Genomic DNA, 19,134 nt, shown 5'->3' on the forward strand with positions numbered 1-19,134 from the left:
ACTCCGATATTGATCTTCTCTGTGTCAATGGACTCGATTTAATGCAATCTACAACTTTCAAGAAAGAAGTTTTCTCATAATCTGAATTGAAGAAAAATGTCACTTTTAGGGCTCTCTAAATGTTTTAAATGAAAGTGAAAAGTGAAAAAATTGATGTTTACTAACCAAATGACTGATAAACGTGTAAATCTAGGTATGCGGCATAACAGAGACTCCTATTGATTTTTGGTAAAAAACGATGGAGTGGATGTTGATGAAGTACTTTAGGCCTTTATTAACGGAGATGACGTGTGTCAAAATTTGAGGCTGCGATAGATTTGGCACAGGAAATATTGTGACAGTTGATCCGCTTCCCTATATCAACTGCTATATAAGGTGGGATGCATGTGATACCTTGCATTGCTCAAAAACTAATTCTATTTTTTTGCTTTTCCATGTTTGCCTTTCATCCTTTTAAATATACTTTTGCATATATAAATTTTCGTTGGGTTCTTTGTTCCTTTTCTGGGTTGATGAACATGAAATGCAACGATAATCTTTTGTTCTTCCAGGCAATCCTAGTAACACCTCACGATTGAATTTCCATAAAAAAAAAAAATAGCCATTAAAAAATGAATTTAGTTTCCAGTACACTAAATATTAAATTTTAGATTGCAGTAGGATCTACAAGTCATCTGTTGTGTGAGAAATGTTAAAAGAGAAGGTACGCAGAAAGGGAAGGTAGCTAGCATTTCTTTTTATTTCAATACCAATTTCTTATTGAATTTGTCTTAGTCTCTCTGATTCATTCGAAATTCTGAACAAAAATTTGGATATTAAATATTTTTTGATCAAATAAACTCCAACGACAGATCCACAACAATCACAACATCGACTAAAAAATTACATCGAGAAAGATAAAATATCAATGGATTCAACGATGACAGAATTAGACAACTAGCCAAATCAGTTAGACAAAAAACTATAGCAATAACTGCAACAAGTGACCACAACAGAGAATTGTTAGGTTGGTCATCCCAGGATTTCGCGATCACATAAGAACATAGTGGAACTAAATCGCACGGCCTAAAGCTTGCAAGGAATTGAGACAACTAGTATGTTATCTAGATGGAGAGCTCCACCGAAATCCAAGACAACAATCGTGACTTGAAAAAGAACCTTTTTTTTTTTTTAATCAAATCATTAACTTAAAAGTAACAACTACTCATTCGACTCCTACTTATAAATGAGAGACTTATGGTACTAGACCAATAGTAGTGGGTGAATCCCGAAAACTAACAAAAACTAAAACCAAGAGCCAAAAAAACACCCCGACAGGCAACAACCAAATCGCGTCGCAGCCAGTTCTAATCGACCTAATGAATCCAGCCCGAGCTGGGTAGGGGTCAAGCCCCACCGGGCTTTTTGGGCCCAAAAGAAAAATTAGGTATAAATTTTAGACTCTGTTCTCTCCTTTTAGCCTGATAGCCAGAGTCTTCTTGTTTAGAGTTGAGACTTCAGACTAGCGATTCTTCACATTGAGTACTAGTCTTCTGCTTCTTCAGTTCTTCCTCTCGTAACTGTGTAAGTATCATGCTGGGTTGCAATTTCAGATTACCAAATTGCTGGTTATTGATTTAATGATTTCAAATCAAGTGAGAATAAATTGCTGGGTTGCCGGCAGTGTGTGAGTTACTGAGTTTGATGAAATTGCTGGGTGAATTGGGTATCAAGCAGTTGAGTAAAAAATTGGAGCTTTTGGTTCTTTTGAGGTTTTTGGGGAGGTGGGTTTGAATTGGTCTTTGTTGTTTGGATCAGTGAGAGGTTTCAGTAATCTTTTGAACTTCTTCTAGTGTAATCATGTCATGAATTGAGGTTCAAAATTGATCGTATTGAGTGAATGGTTTTGTATTAGTTTTGGAGCAAAGCTGGGTTGGTGCTTGTTTGGGGAAAACAATCATGGAGTACAGAGAGATTTATATAGATTTGGTAGCTCATAAATGGCTCCAGCGTTGTTATATATGATACTAGTTAGCTCGTGGTGTAATATTATGAATAAGATGAACATATTAGGTGAAGGGCAGTCGTTTTTCTACCACAAGGTAGCCACTAAAAGCATGCACATTTAATGAAAATCTGTCAGTGTAGACTATTTGATTTGAATTCTCTTATATCTAGTGTGGCCAAGGTGCTTCATTTCTCTGCTAATATTCTGATTAATTTTTATTTACGGAGTTTTGATGCGATTACTGATTTGCTATTGTTGTGTTTTGCTTTGTTGTTGAACTAGAGCAGACAATTAGTTGGCAGTGGACGCTCGCATCTATACCGTTTATTAAATCCTTGCATCTGTACTATTAATTAAAGCCTTTGTTAAGAAATTCAAGCCCCACCAAGGTTGTGATCCTGGATCCGCCACTGCTAGTAATCTCCACTCCGAGCCTCAACTTCAAAGACACAAACTCCCGCCGGCGAGACCTAAGACGCTTAACTTTCTGGGTAACGGCCTTTCATTTTTTTATGGGTTTTCTTTTACTTATTCAGCTCTGGCTGCTCCGCCGATTTTCTTACTTTAAAGCTATTAGTCTCTTTTAGGGTTTAAGTTGCCACTGATGCACCTGTTTATTTAGCTTTGTTCAAGTTCCGATTGTTTCAGTTGCTGTTTTGAGATTATTTTCAGTCTGACGGTCCATTTGTTTTAGCTGTAAGACTGTTACCCTATGATTTGATGGTTTTTGTTGCTGTCTTAGTGAATATTATAATCAAAAGCTACACTTAAATGTTTGGTTTTCCGGATAGGATTTTGTTGTAATATCTGTTTTGGTGAAGTTGTAAGATTTGATTCTTTTGAACTGGAGTTTAGTTCTGATTTCATTATGTCCCTGAAGCAGACTAGAAGGGCATGGCAAGGCAGAGGCCGAATATATTGGTGACTGGCACACCCGGAACAGGGAAGACAACAATGTCGTCTGCCTTAGCAGAAGAGACACAGCTTCGCCACATCAACATAGGTGAGTTGGTCAAGGCAAAGAGCCTCCATGATGGCTGGGACAATGAGCTTGACTGTTACGTCATTAATGAAGACCTGGTGTGCGACGAGCTTGAAGATATGATGGAAGAAGGAGGGAACATAGTGGACTACCACGGTTGCGATTTCTTCCCTGAGAGATGGTTTGATCTTGTGGTTGTGCTTCAGACTGACAACACTGTCTTGTATGACCGTTTGACTCAAAGGTGATTCTCTATTTGTTTTGGCGGATTAATTTAACTAAATGAAAGCCTTACAACTTCAAATCATATATTTTCTTTGTGGGTTTTGGATGTTACAGAGGGTATTCCGGCTCTAAACTTTCCAACAATGTTGAATGTGAAATATTTCAAACTCTGCTTGAGGAGGCAAAAGAGAGCTACCCGGAAAATATTGTACAACCTCTGAAGAGTGATAGCATTGAAGACATTTCAACGAATCTCGCTTCTTTGACTGATTGGGTGAGGAGGTGGCAACCATCAACTTAGTCTGCCACGGTATAGTTCTGCTTGAAGCAGGTTTTTGGTTGGTCGTTTCATATGGTCAAACATCTAAGATGAGGTTTCTTGTACTAATGTTATAGTTTATTCAAATCCAATTTCTTGTCATTTTAATGTTGATGTGATCTGAGGATTTGGTGAAATCAAATTTCTTTTCAAAGTTATCCACATAAGATTGAATTATTATGTTGGATACCAGATTTTGTTTGGACCACTAGTTAGATTAATGTCTTCTGCTTGTTACAGTATTGAGGTGTGTGAAGTTAGGTTTCTACTAGAATTACTATTCCATCTGTTATAAAATGTTCATAGGTAGGACTTTGTTCAAGTCTATTATAGCATATGTGAATGTGACAATTGTCTTAATAGTGATAAATTGATCATGGATAAGACTGAATTATATTTTGGATCGTACAAGGATTTGTTTGGATTAGTGCTTGTAGCAGTATTGAGGTATGTTAAGTTATGTTTCTACATCTAATTGGGTATTCCATATCTTTTAGACTTCATATGTATGATGTTGTTCAATTCAATTACAACACTGTAACTAACTTATACAGTAGGGATGTAAAAGAAGTCCGTCTAGAGATCACTTGACTGAGACTGACTAAAAATTGCACCGACTTGCTTCTTTATTGATGCCTTTTGGCTAAGCTAATTTTTTGTTCTTTGATGCGTTGACTAGGGTAAATATTTCGGAGTCCCTGTATTTTGAACATTTACGGGTACTTTATGATAGATAGCATGGACACTTGGAGGAGATCCAATTGTTTGTGAAAAGCTCATTCTTGTTACCCTTTTAGTAACAGGCTGCTTTTATGATTTCTAGGCTGTAAAATTTAAAACCTGATATGAGAACATTCTCCTTTTGATAGTCACCTAGCAGGTCTAAAACTATACATCAATTTGAAGGCTTGATATTCTGATAGGTAATAGTTTGCTTGGCCAAATTGCTATGACTGGTCAAGTTGGATGGTAAAAGGAATTGTGGCTGGTCTGTTTCTTAGTTATGACCCATGCAAGCATGAATAATTTTCTATAAACTTCTTGAGCATTGAGCTGTAATGGAATTTAGGCAATGCAGATACAAAAATCTGCTCAGTTATTTCATAATATGCAGTCACTTGCATCGGTTCCTTGAGTTTTATGGTTTAAAACTTTAAATGAGCCAGCAATACTCTCTATTTTGTTGTCTGTTGTATGGATCCCTAAATTGATTGTTAAGTCTTAATTGAGAAAAGTAACCTTTATGTTATATTATAGAATTTTCATATTTTGCTTTTCATTCGTCTAGATGCTTATCTTTGAAATGATAGACATACTCCGAAAGAACTCTTGAACGGTGTGAGAATCCCTCTTTAATGACCTGCACCTTAAAAAGAACTCTGCAGCTAATGCTGCAATGTAAAGGCTTAACAAGATTTTCAATGTTCTTTTTTTTTGGCCCCCCAGTGAATGTTTCCCATTCATATATATACATTATGGTAAGACTTCATTCATATATTATATTCATGTCTGCATCTGCTAAATTGTTGAAAAAGATGTATGTTGGACTCGCATTCTGGGTTCCCATCTATCGGAGTTTAGTAATTTGAAAAATAAGTATCATTTGTGTCACGCTACTGATTTAATAAACAAAGCACAATGCAGCACTTTCTAGCAGAAATGGTTTGTTCTATACCGATTTAATTCCCAGCCCTGAATGAATTACTGAGAGAATCATTTGACACGACATTTCCTGATCCTTTTACTAGTATCAACGGTCTGATCTTGCTTGATCCTTCGTGAGGTTTATTGCATCTTTGTAAATGAGGAACTGACATCTTTCGTTTATGTTCCTTGACAGAGTCAGCAACAATCTTCATGATAGATTGTTGTTTCCTGTGTTTTGTTTTAACGTTTTATGCATTGGTTGGTTTGGTATGTTTCAGTCTGTAGTTTTAGATTTCGAGGGCCTTTTGGGGCGAGTTCGCATTTGAACATTCTTAATAAAAGACTTGACTAATATAATCTCTTGAACCTTTTAGTTCATATTGTACTTGATTCACCAGCTGCAAGGGCACCGCCCGAAGGATGCTGTTATGGAGAGCCTATTGCATGAGACTCTGGATTTAGCAAATTTTGTTCCTAGAAGTTTAAATAACACTGCTCACCTTGTGGCAAGTTATGCTGATAGGAGTTGCTGTTGGGATATTTGTTTGCCTAGTTGGCTAGCTCTAGTACTGGAAACAAATGTACTTGGCTATTATTGATTAGTTGAAGATCCTTTCATCATTTTAATCAAGCACTGCTGGCCAAAACAGTTTCGCGTGCTATTGCATCTTCTCCGAGATCCTTGGTTAACCCTATTCTTCAAGCCAAGTATTTTCCTCACACCGTTATAGGAGTTTGGTATTATAGAAAAGATGAGATGTATTCGGTTGAATCAGGGTGCTGATTAGCAATGCAGTTACAAGGCAGAGTAATATGACCCGTCTCAAATTTCACCATGAAATATAAACTAGTCTTGCAGAGAGACTCCACCGAAAATTTGGTATTATTCCTAAAAATGAACTATCCTGAATCCTATAAAAACGATTTCAACACTTCTTATAACACGATTACCAACCTCAAACAACTGGTGCCTACATGCTCTTCATAAATAACTACAAAACTCCCACAACTACCAATAAAAATGTAAAATTCTTTATCTACCTAGATAACTTTTCACTTTTCCCTCACGGTATTTGGACGCTATCGGTCATTGAGCCTTTGCTACTCGAAGAGTTGGCTACAGGCAATCGAAGAGATTGATAAATCAGAGCAATCTAACAATTTTGCTGAAAATACAAAGATAGAAGAGTTTGATAAATAAAAGTCTACGATAACAATGAAGAAACAACAGTAACTACCATGCCCTAACTCCAAGTACCGCCAACTTCATCTAGTCTGAAAATTGGGCAATGTAAAACCGAAAGATTCAAGGAAAAACATTTGTAAAACTGTTAGAGTGAATGAACAAAAATAAATATTGATGACTTTTGGTTGGAAAAGCCTCCATTTATTATTTGAGATGTGCTCTATGAGAACTGTTGTAATGTTGTACAAGACTCATGTTTTATGTCCTCCCCAGTGTATTCTGATTCATCAATATATAATATGTATAGGCGTGGGATTGAGCGTCCTAGCTAGGCTGGGTTCCAAATTGTTTTTTTTTTTTTTTAAAGCAAGTAAAAGTAAAACTTTAATGCTTTCCCAAATCAAAATTTCATTAAAATTATGCATGCAAATTGATTAGGAGAAAATACTTTAAATCATCAATTTATGAAAGGGGAGGGAAAAAATCACCAATTTTTTTTTTTTTTTTTTGAGGGAAATGAAAGACTAATTCATTGATGAAACAACATTACAATCAGAAAGTATGAGAGGCCTCCACACTTGGAGGGATGTTGGTAAAGAAATCAATACCAAACTGACCAGCTTTGGCCTCCTGCACCAAAGTATGCGCTACTAGATTAACCTGCCTACTACCAAAAACCACTTTAGCATCTAAAGCGTCATGCAACATGTTTCACAGGTCATCAATTAAGAACCCCAACTCTGATTGATAAAGGGATGAGCTAGAGATAGCTTGAACCAAATCCATACAATCTGTTTCCACTATCACCGGTGTGAAATTCTGATCAATAGCCAACTGCACTTCTAGAAGCAAAATTAACAACTCCGCATGCCGCGCAGAACTAGACACCATTACTGTGTGTTGAAAGCCCCCCCAAAACAACTCCTTCATGGTCCCTGAACACACCTCCCAATCCTGTGATACCCGAATCCAAACAAAAAGCCGCATCAACATTCACTTTAATAAAACCAATAGGAGGCTTTTTCCATTGGGTCGAAGACCTTGATCTATTAACAGAAGGTGAGGGAGTGCGAGCAGCCTTGTAATCCTCCCACCAACCCATCGTTATTGGCACAATATCAGTAGCCAACTTGCACTCCTCATCCCAAATCTGGGAGTTTCAGTTACGCCAAGTAGCCCAAATGGTCATCAATAAAGGAGCAAATTAAATCTGCAGGGGACTATGCGTAAATGGACACCAACCAGTCCGCAACACAAGAGGCACCTGAGAAATTAGGAATATGAGCTACCTGGTGCATACTAAATGCATGGGAACAATCTCGTAGGGCATGAATGGGGACTCAACTTCTTCATCACAAAACAGACATTGGATATCAATATCAATACCTCTTTCACTAATTAAGCCTGATTCGTGTAGGAAGAATATTAGAGGCCGCCTTCCAAGCACAAACCTTCACATTACCTAATAAGATAATGTAAGTTGAGTCATTGAGAAAATAACTCTAATAAGATATAAGGGTCACCCTTATATAATGAGGATTTTAAGATGAAGACTTCATGAAGAGTTTTAAATCAGGGAGAAATAGAATTTCTTTCACAAATGATCTTTCAACTTTTACCTGTTCGACACTTTGGTCACTCACTTTTTAAATATATAATTTTGGTCACTCAACTTTAACTCTGTTATTCACTTTAGTCGCTCTGTTAGTTTTTTCATTAAAAAAAAAAAAATTATTTGCCACAATATCAAGGATATTTTTGTCCTACTAATTGTGAAAAATTGAGAAGTATGAATTGGAATGATTAGGAGAAGTGATTAAAGTGAGACAACATTTGTTTTCGGTGACTAAAGTGATTGACAGAATAATAATAGTTGAGTGACCAAAATGATATATTTAAAAATTGAGTGACTAAAGTATCGAATGAATCAATTAAGTGACCATTTGTGAAATTCTCCCTTTAAATCAATAAATGATTCGATGACATGTAAGTTGTAGAATTAATATTTCAATTAAAATTGGAACATACTCATACTCGTCCGACCTTGATTTGAAAGTAACCTCTCCCACTCCAATACTACTAGACTAGACAAGAAAATCAATTAACCATTCCTCTCACTCGTAGCTCTTCACCAGTTGAGTTGAGGCAGGTTCTTCCTCAATCCTCACAGCTCGCATTCAGTTCCGTAGTACTTTCTTTCTTCCTCCGCCGCCGCCCCAGGGCTCGAATCGAAATCCCTCTTCCGCTTGAGAGAGGAGGCAGAGGTAAGAAATTGTACTCGCTTGATTTCCTTTTCCTTTTTTTGTCTTTTTCTTCCTTCTGCGCAATAGAATAGAATGGAATGGATTTACTCTTGAGTCATCCACATGAATTTTTAAAATTTTTGGTGTAAAAAAGCCTGTAATTTAAAATTTAAAATTATATGGTGAAAGACTTGATCAGGGCATATCAGTTTGATTCGGCTTTTGCATTATGAATAATGAATGAATTACAAATCCTTGGTTCTGTTGTCTCCCTTGCGCATTATTAGTTTTTGCCAGATATGCCCTTTTGATAATCTTTTTGATGCCAGATGCCCGATTCTTGCAACAATTACATGATATTGCTCTAACTACGACAACATAAGCTTCTTTTATATTTTGGGAATAGCTGTTTTGATTGGTGTCTAGAGCTTCTGCTTTGTCGGTTGAGTTAGTCTACAACTTTTTACTACATATGCATGGTTTTGTGTGTTTCTGGTAGGGTTTGAAGGAAATATGGGGAAAATGTGTTTCAGTAGACATAAACAATAAGAGGGAAGGGGGTTTAATCAAGCCTATTTCGTAGGAGCAAAAACACTCGAATCAGATTACGGTGCCATGCAATCACAAATAGTCAGTGACAGATTGATGACCAACTTATTCAATCCGGTTCATGTAATAAAAACTTACTCTTACTTGACTATGGTGTGAAATCATGACAAAATAACAGAATTTAGTACATGTCTCTCAATTAGATGTTAGGTCAGTGCATAATCTGTTGTTAGTTCTTACATTTTCATGTCTGAATACTGCGTGAACCGTTTTCTCTATTTACAACATTTAGACATCAACATTTGATGTTGGTATGTCAGGATGGAACTTTAAAAATTATTATCATAAATCCCTGTTCTTATTCAGGACATCCCTATCATTACTATCGGGTTTATCTGATTATTTGCACGCATTTTTTTTTTGTCTCCGCCTCATTTCCTCTGAAGATTTTATTTTTTTGAGTGCCTCGTGTTTTACTTTGATTTTGTAGTATCCGTTCCGGATATAGATGCTCTTCTCTCTTTTTGTTTTTCTTATTATTATTTTTGTTGTATTGGTGAGAATAATTTCATTGTTTTGGTGAGAATAATTTCATCTCGCTTTCGTTGTCACAGGAAGGTTCATATGAATGGCAAGTTCACAGTTCCACTGTCTGCAATCAGTCAGAGTTTCTTCCCCGTCTCGGCTTTCCATATCTACTTCATTTGATCATGGTAGAGTGAGTTTCCAAAGAAAGAGCAATTGTCTTGTTTATGCTTCCACCAACAACTTCAACAGCGACCTTCATCTTCAATCAAAGGTGCCTATTTATGTAGTAATTCCATATTGATTGTCAATTTTGTCAGGTGTATGCCTTGTTCACTGTGATGTGGTAGGGACTGGCACTTGTCTAAAACAAAAAACCTGTGAATGATATTAAATGGTTGGTTTTCTTTTACTCAGCAGATCCTGAACCTGTCAACCATAACATGAAACAACATAAATCATTTATCACACATGATTATTTCTTCTTCTAGTTCAATGAGACTCCCACTCTTTAACTAGTGATAGTGTCTAATGTATTGTGTCTACCAAAGCCTAATGTGGTAGGGACTGTTACATGTCTGAAAAACATTTGATACAGAAGCAAATGCAATGGAGTTTCTCATTATAACAAAGTTTTCTCTTCAAAGTATCCATCATTGCCTTTTAGTTGATGTATAGCTATATTGAGCTACCTCTGGCCTTTTCATACCAACCCCTTTTCCTTAACTGTACGTGTTATTCACAAACCATATACTTGTGAGTTTCCTTTTCCTTGGCTAACCAGGTATCGTCACAAATGTAGTTAGATAATTGCCAAGTCAGAATCTAAACTTACTTTTCAGACTTATCCGAGTGCACTTTTAAATCATAAAATTACAATACCGTCGACATGTCAATACAGTGTCTACCATATATTGATTAGGGCGTAGGTCGAAGCATTACAAAGTTTGGCAAAAGAAAGAACAAAATTTTCTCTAGTGAAGTCTTGGTTACCATGTATTTGTCTTAGCGTGTTCATAATTCAGCACTCTATCTGATGACACTCAACTAGTTTCAATTTTGTAATCCATGAGTTTATACTTGTTCTTCTTCTTTTGTTATTTTTTTTTCCCATTCATCATGTTTATATAGATCCTGTTTGTACATTCTTTTTTTTCTTAGTTTTGTAAGAACCTCATCTGTGTGATTTACCACCTATGCCCTATTCAATATGTGTGATTTACCACAGACGCAATTTATTAGTTTTTACTGATTTTAGTTTATCATTTTCAACCACACAGATGCAATTTATTAAATTTTACTGATTTTAGTTTATCATTGTCCTTTTTGCTTTGGATGAAGTTTCTTGTTTTCATATTAACATGCACTTTATTTTTCCACCTTCGTTTGAATAAGCTGTTTAGTCTATGTCAAACTCATAGAAGTTGGCTTGTGTTTTGTCAGCCATGACTACTCCCATGCAAATGAGTTATGTGTTAATCTCATTTGTCAGTCATCTTTTGTCCTCTCTTTCCTCTTTCTTCATAAAAACTTTGGGAATGCTTTCAGGTCGAAACAGTGTTAGACAGTGTAAAATGGGATGACAAAGGTTTAGCGGTTGCAATAGCTCAAAATGTTAACACAGGAGCCATCTTAATGCAAGGTTTTGCAAACAGGGAAGCAGTGGCTACAACAATCTCCTCCCGGAAGGCCACATTCTACAGTCGGTCGCGATCAACACTCTGGACAAAGGGAGAGACCTCCAATAATTTCATTAATGTCCATGACATCTTCCTTGATTGTGATCGAGACTCTGTATGTTGTTGGCCCAGTCTTGTTGAAACATATTTGCTTTTCGTGCTCGTATTACCTTGACTTGGTACTTTTTCTCAGATAATATACCTAGGGAAGCCTGATGGCCCTACTTGCCACACGGGAGCAGAGACTTGCTATTACACCTCGGTGATTGATTTGTTAGAAGATCAGCAGGTTTTCAGCCTTAAACAATTAGAATAAGATTACTATGTCTTCTATTATTCTTCATTACGCAGGTCAAATTACACTATGTTTTGTAAGTGATTCAGATAATCTGTGACAGAGCGGAGGAGATAAATTCCCTTTGACCACTCTGAACTCTTTAGAATCTACAATTGCAAAGCGAAAAGGAGAACTAGAAGTCCCACAATCTGGAAAGCCCTCATGGACGAGACGACTACTACTTGATGAGAAATTGTTGTGTTCAAAAATCAGGTATGATGTTATGCGAGTTTTAATGAATGCATATTCTTTCTACTTTCTGAAGATAGTACTCAAAATTTATTCAAGAAATAAGTTATTAAAGGAATTAGGGAAGTAATATGTATACTGGCAATGTATGTGTATATACTTGGAACACTATGCTAATACATAATCTATGTTCTGTATTTTCACGAGCTGTTTGTTTTCTTCTCTCACTCTAGGGAAGAGGCAGATGAGCTATGTCGAACATTAGAGGAGAATGAGGATAAGTCACGTACTGCCTCAGAGATGGGAGATGTGCTCTATCATTCCATGGTTCTGCTGGCCCTTAAAGATGGAAAAATGGAAGATGTTCTAGAAATTCTACGACGTAGATTTTCTCAGTCGGGTATCGAGGAAAAGAGAAGTCGCAAGACACAAGGCTAGACACACTGTATTGTGTCAAGTTTTGAGACATGCAATGCCATTCAAAGTTTAGATAGATAGTCTGTTTGTTATGATTAAACATTCTTCACCACCGTCAGTGGTATTTTTGCACCTTGTTGGTAGTTTTGTACTGATGCCGTTACTTTGATACTGTTTGGATTGAAAATCATCAAATTCTAAAGTATTGTGATAAACCTGTCTCCAGATTTACCCAGAATGAAGGATCACTTGAGAAGAGAATATGTTTCGGAGCCCGAAATTTATATTCTTCACCACATTTTGCAAATTATGATCTCTTGAGATTATGAATACTGGATTCCAGGGCTGGTACAAAAAAGTTGCTAAATCAGAGACTAGTAAAATCGTTAGGGCTCTCGGCTCCCTACTAAATTGAAAAAGAACTTGATTATATTCAATTCCTAGGCTCCCTGCCCTAGTACTGAAAGACAGATTTTATTAAATTAGGTTTGTGAGAGTTTGTAATATACATGTCTTCAGAAATAGTAGTGTCCAAAAGAGAGCTGATCGGTAATTTGCTTATATTTATTGAATATTGAATGTGGATTGTTGAACATAAACAACTACCCATAACTACATGAATGAAACTCAAAATGAAAATATTGACCTAAGTCAGGTGTCACGCAGTAATTCCCTCTGCTTCTAAGACTGCAGATAAAGCACAACTAAGACTGCAGGTAAACCCTCTTTAGGCTTCAGCATGAAGATGAGATTAAGACACTTCAGGAGGACTTGGATCTTCCAAAGTACTTATCTTCCCCATGTTCTTTCTGAATTTCTTTTTTGTTTTTTTTTGGGCACATTTTTTACATATTCTTGTTATTTACCTAATATGTAAAAAATGTGCCCAAAAAAAAACAAAAAAGAAATTCAGAAAGAACATGGGGAAGATAAGTACTTTGGAAGATCCAAGTCCTCCTGAAGCGTCTTAATCTCATCTTCATGCTGAAGCCTCAAAGCTCTCAGTCCAGTAACTTAGGCATATTAGACCCAACTAAGTTTGAGCTTAAAGCTGCATGAAGAGGCAGTCAGGAAGATTGACCAACTGAAGGAGAGATAGTTTGCATGCAGAACCGAGGCATTTTGGGAATTTGCAGACTCAGCTGACACAAGCACAAGAAGACGTTCAGGTACTGAGAACCAGTGTTGGGAACACGTACAAGAAAGCATTCAAGAATGTGTGTGCAAATTCCCAACTTCGGTGTTCCATTCCTGAATGATTTCTTGTAATTGTGTCAATTGAGTTCCCAAAGTCCCAACACTGGTTCTCAATAGCTGAACGTCTTCTTGTGCTTGTGTCAATTGAGTCTGCAAATTCCCACAATACCCTCAGTTCTGCACGCAAACTCTCTCTCTCGTTCTTCAGTTGCTCAATCTCCCTGATTGCCTCTTCCAACTATCTCTCAACTTGTTTTCAGCTTGAAGTTGGATCTGCCTTAGCTCTTCACTGTGTTTAGCTTTTAGACTTTGTTCCATATTGTCATGTTCCTGCTGAAAAGTAGACCCACAAATGGAAGTCAATAATGTTCTCCTCCATATGTGGCAAACTGGTTTAGTGTAGTTAAGAACATAGTCAGAAGCATGCAACAGAAATGCCTCAGAAACTTCCCAAATCAAAACTGAGCTACTTAGAACAGGGCCAAGGGTAAAATTAGGATTAATTTTATGAAAAGAGTTGCCCAGTCACTAACAAAATTGCAGGTAGGTTATATAGTAGAAATATTACCGGTGCAAACAGACTTGAGTACAAAACAATTTTTTTTCTGCTTTTGTTGTTTTGTCAGCTTATAATTTACATATAGACTAATGGTGAATGCTGAGGAACGAAGAATTTGTTCAATGCAATATATGCTGAGAGGTATTTAACATGTGGAAAATAATTACTCCTCTACTAAATGTAAATGTTTGATAATGTCAGAGAATGCGTAAGGAAAAAAAAAAAACCATCGTGTCGTTATCAAACAAATGAATTTTCTGCAAAAAGTGATTATCAGTTTTGTGTTTAATAGCATGCACCACTTTCCCACACATACCAGCGCAGTATGTTCCTCCTGAACACGCATTAAGTGCTGCCTAGATTCTTCTTCACATTCTACCTCCCTTTCTCAAACAAGTTTTTCTGCCTGAAGTTTTAATTAAACGAAGTCAATTCAAGAACATGATTTATCTCTAACATAGGAGATAGTAATGAGCAAACCTTTTGCTTTTCCATGTCTACTATCTCCAGCTTCTCCACCTCATACTCCTTCCAGATGTCATTAATTGCCCAAGTAAATGTGTCTTAATGTCAATTCAAAAGTAGTTTAACAACCGTATGGTGTCCAGATGCTCAGATCATAAGAGGTCACCCCTGATCATTCCTCTGAGATGTGTGCGACTGATAACCACTTATCAGTCTGCTTGATGAAGCGCGAAATGGTGGCAACCAATGCTTGGATTTCAAGCTCAATTCGCTTCTCGTTTATAAACAACTCCTTCACCCCACCATTCACTGCTTCGACCAGAAGCTCAGCCACACATGCCACCTTCTTCATTGCATCATTTTTCGCCTTCTCTGCCATGATCACTCAGAGTTCAGTAATTACTCATCTCAACATTAAAGATTTTCACAACATAAAATAAATACCCCAGATTGAATGTTGGGTACACTGACCGGTGAGTCCATGGAGTCGAACAGAGGTCTGGTGGTGCTCCTAAAACACCTGATGATGATGCCACATGAGCATGTGCCAGTGGAAGAGGGGCGGCTGAATACATGCTTGGCAGCAAGAGCTGTGCTGATTTGTTAACAGCATTGTGTTTTGGTGGGCTAAGCTGTATTATTGCCTAAGAATGATTTTCAACCAAATCGCAACCCTTTCTGTGATCATCAAACTATATCTAATGATGCATTGGCTAACTTCAGCTATAAAAAACTGTGTGATTTTTAGACTCTGTTTATCTGCAAAACAACAAAGGAGCCACGGAATCAGACTTTGTTCAAACCAACTAAGCAAATCAAATAAGATGCAAACTAATAACTAGAGATCACTCCAAGGTAGCAGGCTTCCCGTACAATGCTCTGTACAATCCTTAATAAGAAAGGTTCAAACAGGTAGCAGAGTATCAACCTATTCTAACACACAAATGTTTATTCGGTAAGTGAGAAAGTTTCATTCACAGACTTTGTTTATCAATTTTATCGTCAACTAGGCTACAAGTGATGATAATATAGTTATGGCTTATAAATTATAATCCAAGAACTGCATACCAGTACAGGTAAATATGAAACAACAAAATTCATACTATTATCCTAACCAAATTGGCAATATTAGTGACACAAACCAAAGAAGAAATTTTAACTGAAAACCAGTTTCTAACCACATATACTCCTTGAGCCAGTAGCCCAGACTAAAGATACTGGGTAGTCCAGAAGATATATAAATGTCAAAGTAAATTGAAGATGTGTTCATATATGATCAATAATACTACCTCAATCGAGTATGGGAGACAGAATCTCCATAGTCATCTTCAAGCACATATCGGAGCTTCCTGTAAGCATGCCCACTCAGAATGTCTTTCTTTTGAAATTCTTTTAGCAACTTCATTGCTTGTCCAACCCGTCCTTGTCTGCACATTTCATCAAGTACTGTCTTATAAGTAATGAATTCAGTTGACCTTCGCTTCTCAATCATCTCCCACAAATACTTCACTGCCTCCTCAATCTCTCCACAAAGAGCCAAAGCATTCACAAGCGAGTTGTAGGATTTACTACTCGGGATAAACCCTTTAGTCTTCATTTCGTTGCACAACTGCTTAGCATTGGTTGTTCGGCCTTGAGCACATAATCCATGGATGAGATAATCATAGGAAAATGTGTTTGGCAGGCAGTTATAGACCACACCCATCTGATGGAATACTCTAAGTGCATCATTCGCATGAAGGGAAAGAACATACCCCTTAATCATTGAATTCAAAGTATAAATATCGGGTTCAATCCCATCATTCACCATTTGCCTAAACAGACATCTTATGGTTTCCATATACATGTGATTTATGTAGGTATTACATCCCCTACTCAAAAAGGCAGTAAACAGAATATTGTATGTCCTAACAGAAGGCCTATAGTCCATGTTTCTACTATTCTTCATGTGTTTAAATATATTGACAGCTCTAGTCAACTTCCGAGCTTCTGTGAAAAAGTAGATAATGGAATTGAAAAGCGCCTCAGAACCCATGTGAGAGATAGCAAGCACTTGGTTGACAATGTCATCCATTTCTTCGTACATCTTAGCTACACCAAGTTTCTTTATTGTAATGTGATAGCTTTTAACATCATGTTTGAACCGCGACTGTTGCGATGCCCAATTGAACAACTCTAAACACACAAGAGGATCATCTTGCTTAGTTATAACATCGCACAGTTCTTCAGGTGTAAATCTAGGCAACAACTGGGATACAGACCATTGAAATTGGGCTTCATTAAGGGTTGGTTTTCTACTGGATTCTAATCTTTTATTTTCTCTCCTTCTAAAAGATCGAGATGGTGATGAGTAAAACTTATGCAATGAAAATCGCTCGTATATACCAAGAAATCCACTGGAAGCAACTTTGGGTACTATATCAAAGTGGGGTTGAGTCAAATAGTGTATTGGCCTCAGAGTACTATTAATGGGATTCAAACTATATGAATGAGCATCCATGCTCTTCAGGTTGGACAAGTATTGATGAAAAGGGTTTTCACAAAAGTGCTTGCTATTGAGGTTTTTGAGCGTGCAACTATTTCTGCAGCAATGTCCACGAAGAGAAATCATATTACCGATAACTGAGCAATTACCAAAAGGTGAGAAACACCGAATTCTGTACTATTGAACTTGCTAATTTGGTAGGTGTCCGTATACCGTATGGCTTTTCAGCAAGAAAACTGAAGTGACAAACAGAACAAAAAAAAGAAAATTAAAGCTCAGTTAGATAAACGACTCTAATATAATGAAATTTTATAAAACAAGAGAATCCTTTCTCAAATCATCCAAACGTGAAGTTTCATCATCTAACAGATCAACACACAGCATAGACATATCAAAAGCTCTACAGAAAAGCAAATGAAGAAACAAAACGGAAAGAAATTATTTTAGGGAGACTGGGAGAAGCACTACAGATATGGAACGGAGCGATGCTCTCCGAAATGTATGATAATTAATACCTGCAAATCATTACAGGTCTGCAGGCTCAACACTGTTTCTCTTAAATTACACAACATTACAAAACTAAAACACAAAAAGGAATTGTTTTGGTCATTTCAACAAACTACATAAAGGTTGATCTTCTCCCAAATCAACAACCACATAGCATAAATAACCATTCAAAATAGACCTTTCAATAACCACACAAAATTAATTGCATTTGATCAACAAACAATCAGATAAATCAAGAAACAGGGTCTCTCTTTCATTAGGTACAACTCTAACTCATTGTGGATATGCACATGGAGATAAGAAGGAATTGAAGCTAACCCAGAATCCAAAATATGAAAAGAAATCTAAACCCACAAGCGGTTTACACTTTACACCAAAACCCATATCAAAACACAGATACCCCTCTTGAAACAAAAGCAGCAGATGAACAATTCACCAAGGTTTGAGAAATAGACATAGACAACACACCTAGAGGCCAGAGCTGAATCAAACCAGAGGAATGTGACATGTAACTGGAAAAGGAAAAGCTATACAATATCAAGTCATAGACTACCTTGGATTCTCAGGAGAAGGTATGAAAGATGAGAGGATCCTCGGATCAACTGATTCAGGAGGAACATATGTAGCTGTCGACCCGTAAATATAATGTGCCGTAAAAGGGTACTTTTCTTGTAGTACACAGTGTGTGTGGACTGTGGAAGAGCGAGACAGAGAAGAAGGCTGCAAAGGTGAAAAACAAGGCACGTCAGATTGTAAAACAGCGTGATTTTACCATTTTTCTTGTTTATGTTATAAAACGTACAAACTTCTTTTTACCGCACCCTTCCTGCTTGGTTTTTTTTTATGGCAACGGGTATTTCACTATTTTGGATGGGAGAACGGAATTTGAGTTTACACTTTACACCAAAATACCCGTTGACGGAAACCATGTGAAATCGCATGTAGAGAATGTAAATGAGTTCCTTTGCAATACCTCTAATGATTGCGAACAAAGGCGCATCTTAGAGAAGTTTATGTGTCTCTCTAGTGGGCTCTATGTCACTATTCGAGCTATTAAATCCAATAAAGTTATGAGAGAATATCTCTTGGATTTAGACACATATTGGCTTTTGTCACGACAGGATAGGTTATCCTAGTCATGATATGATGATCCGTCTACTAAAGACTTCACACGAACATCCATTTTTTAGAGTGAGACAAAGCAAGAATCGAAATTGATTCCCGGACTTAGTATGACTGCAGCCACCGCAGCATCTGGCGCTGCAGCGGTGTTCAATCTGGAACCTAGATGTGATTTGTTTTCTTGTTCCTCCATCAAAGTTATCGCTGACAATTCTCTAAAAGAAGCTTTTTTTTGGGTTTGGCAGTAATTAGTAATGATCTTTGCTTCTTTGGAACAGATTTGAAACATTTTGTATGATTTGCAAGCTGGTTGCTTTTATTAACTAATTGAGACAAGTATGAACACGAGTACAAGCAATATGCAGTAGCAGAACACAAGCACAAGTGTAGTAGCAGAACTGGACGAGTATGAGTGCAGCGAGTGCAGTAGCAGGATTGGATTAGTTAGTAGCACATTGTCCTTATTTGTAAGATTTAGTCCTTATTTTGTCCATTTACCCAATTTCTAGAGAAT

General features: G+C 37.0%; 3 protein-coding genes and 1 long non-coding RNA gene across 8 annotated transcripts; 2 read left to right on the top strand and 2 right to left on the bottom strand.

Moving 5' to 3' along the window:
- Nucleotides 1–1,415: 1,415 nt before the first annotated feature.
- Nucleotides 1,416–3,755, top strand: LOC133743812 (adenylate kinase isoenzyme 6 homolog). Of its 4 annotated transcripts, none has more exons than XM_062171849.1 (4): nucleotides 1,416–1,563; nucleotides 2,275–2,478; nucleotides 2,868–3,213; nucleotides 3,309–3,755. In XM_062171849.1, exons 3-4 carry the CDS (start codon nucleotides 2,882–2,884, stop codon nucleotides 3,493–3,495), a joined length of 519 nt encoding a protein of 172 aa, XP_062027833.1. In that variant the 5' UTR covers nucleotides 1,416–1,563; nucleotides 2,275–2,478; nucleotides 2,868–2,881; the 3' UTR covers nucleotides 3,496–3,755. The 4 variants fall into 4 exon arrangements, with proteins under 4 accessions (XP_062027833.1, XP_062027830.1, XP_062027831.1 ...); XM_062171846.1 differs by having other exon boundaries at nucleotides 2,871–3,213; XM_062171847.1 differs by having other exon boundaries at nucleotides 1,424–1,563; nucleotides 2,270–2,478; nucleotides 2,871–3,213.
- A 4,643-nt stretch (nucleotides 3,756–8,398) lies between these two features.
- On the top strand, nucleotides 8,399–12,549 carry LOC133745226 (histidine biosynthesis bifunctional protein hisIE, chloroplastic-like). The gene is made up of 6 exons (XM_062173259.1): nucleotides 8,399–8,610; nucleotides 9,753–9,937; nucleotides 11,212–11,457; nucleotides 11,536–11,631; nucleotides 11,741–11,892; nucleotides 12,102–12,549. Exons 2-6 carry the CDS (start codon nucleotides 9,767–9,769, stop codon nucleotides 12,304–12,306), a joined length of 870 nt encoding a protein of 289 aa, XP_062029243.1. The 5' UTR covers nucleotides 8,399–8,610; nucleotides 9,753–9,766; the 3' UTR covers nucleotides 12,307–12,549.
- A 634-nt stretch (nucleotides 12,550–13,183) lies between these two features.
- Nucleotides 13,184–14,682, bottom strand: LOC133706512 (uncharacterized). Its single transcript, XR_009844577.1, has 3 exons — nucleotides 14,522–14,682; nucleotides 14,358–14,447; nucleotides 13,184–13,815 (listed from the first exon to the last, which is right to left on the bottom strand). It is a non-coding gene; the product is annotated as an uncharacterized LOC133706512 (long non-coding RNA).
- A 50-nt stretch (nucleotides 14,683–14,732) lies between these two features.
- LOC133706511 (pentatricopeptide repeat-containing protein At2g27800, mitochondrial-like) lies at nucleotides 14,733–18,225 on the bottom strand. Of its 2 annotated transcripts, none has more exons than XM_062132055.1 (4): nucleotides 18,052–18,225; nucleotides 15,796–17,227; nucleotides 14,978–15,265; nucleotides 14,733–14,878 (listed from the first exon to the last, which is right to left on the bottom strand). In XM_062132055.1, the coding sequence occupies exons 2-3, from the start codon at nucleotides 17,115–17,117 to the stop codon at nucleotides 15,262–15,264; spliced, it is 1,326 nt and encodes a 441-aa protein (XP_061988039.1). In that variant the 5' UTR covers nucleotides 17,118–17,227; nucleotides 18,052–18,225; the 3' UTR covers nucleotides 14,733–14,878; nucleotides 14,978–15,261. The 2 variants fall into 2 exon arrangements, with proteins under 2 accessions (XP_061988039.1, XP_061988040.1); XM_062132056.1 differs by having other exon boundaries at nucleotides 14,743–14,878; nucleotides 14,951–15,265.
- Nucleotides 18,226–19,134: the final 909 nt, after the last annotated feature.

This window comes from Rosa rugosa, chromosome 4, assembly GCF_958449725.1.
Source record: "Rosa rugosa chromosome 4, drRosRugo1.1, whole genome shotgun sequence".
NCBI lineage: Eukaryota > Viridiplantae > Streptophyta > Magnoliopsida > Rosales > Rosaceae > Rosa > Rosa rugosa.

Bases quoted from the DNA above. Each gene is read 5' to 3' on its own strand.
- LOC133745226 (XM_062173259.1), top strand. From the start codon at position 9,767: ATGGCAAGTTCACAGTTCCACTGTCTGCAATCAGTCAGAGTTTCTTCC. The intron at 9,938-11,211 runs GTGCCTATTTAT...GAATGCTTTCAG, and splicing joins ACCTTCATCTTCAATCAAAG to GTCGAAACAGTGTTAGACAG. The intron at 11,893-12,101 runs GTATGATGTTAT...CTCTCACTCTAG, and splicing joins TTGTTGTGTTCAAAAATCAG to GGAAGAGGCAGATGAGCTAT.
- LOC133743812 (XM_062171849.1), top strand. From the start codon at position 2,882: ATGGCAAGGCAGAGGCCGAATATATTGGTGACTGGCACACCCGGAACA. The intron at 3,214-3,308 runs GTGATTCTCTAT...TGGATGTTACAG, and splicing joins TATGACCGTTTGACTCAAAG to AGGGTATTCCGGCTCTAAAC.
- LOC133706511 (XM_062132055.1), bottom strand. From the start codon at position 17,117: ATGATTTCTCTTCGTGGACATTGCTGCAGAAATAGTTGCACGCTCAAA.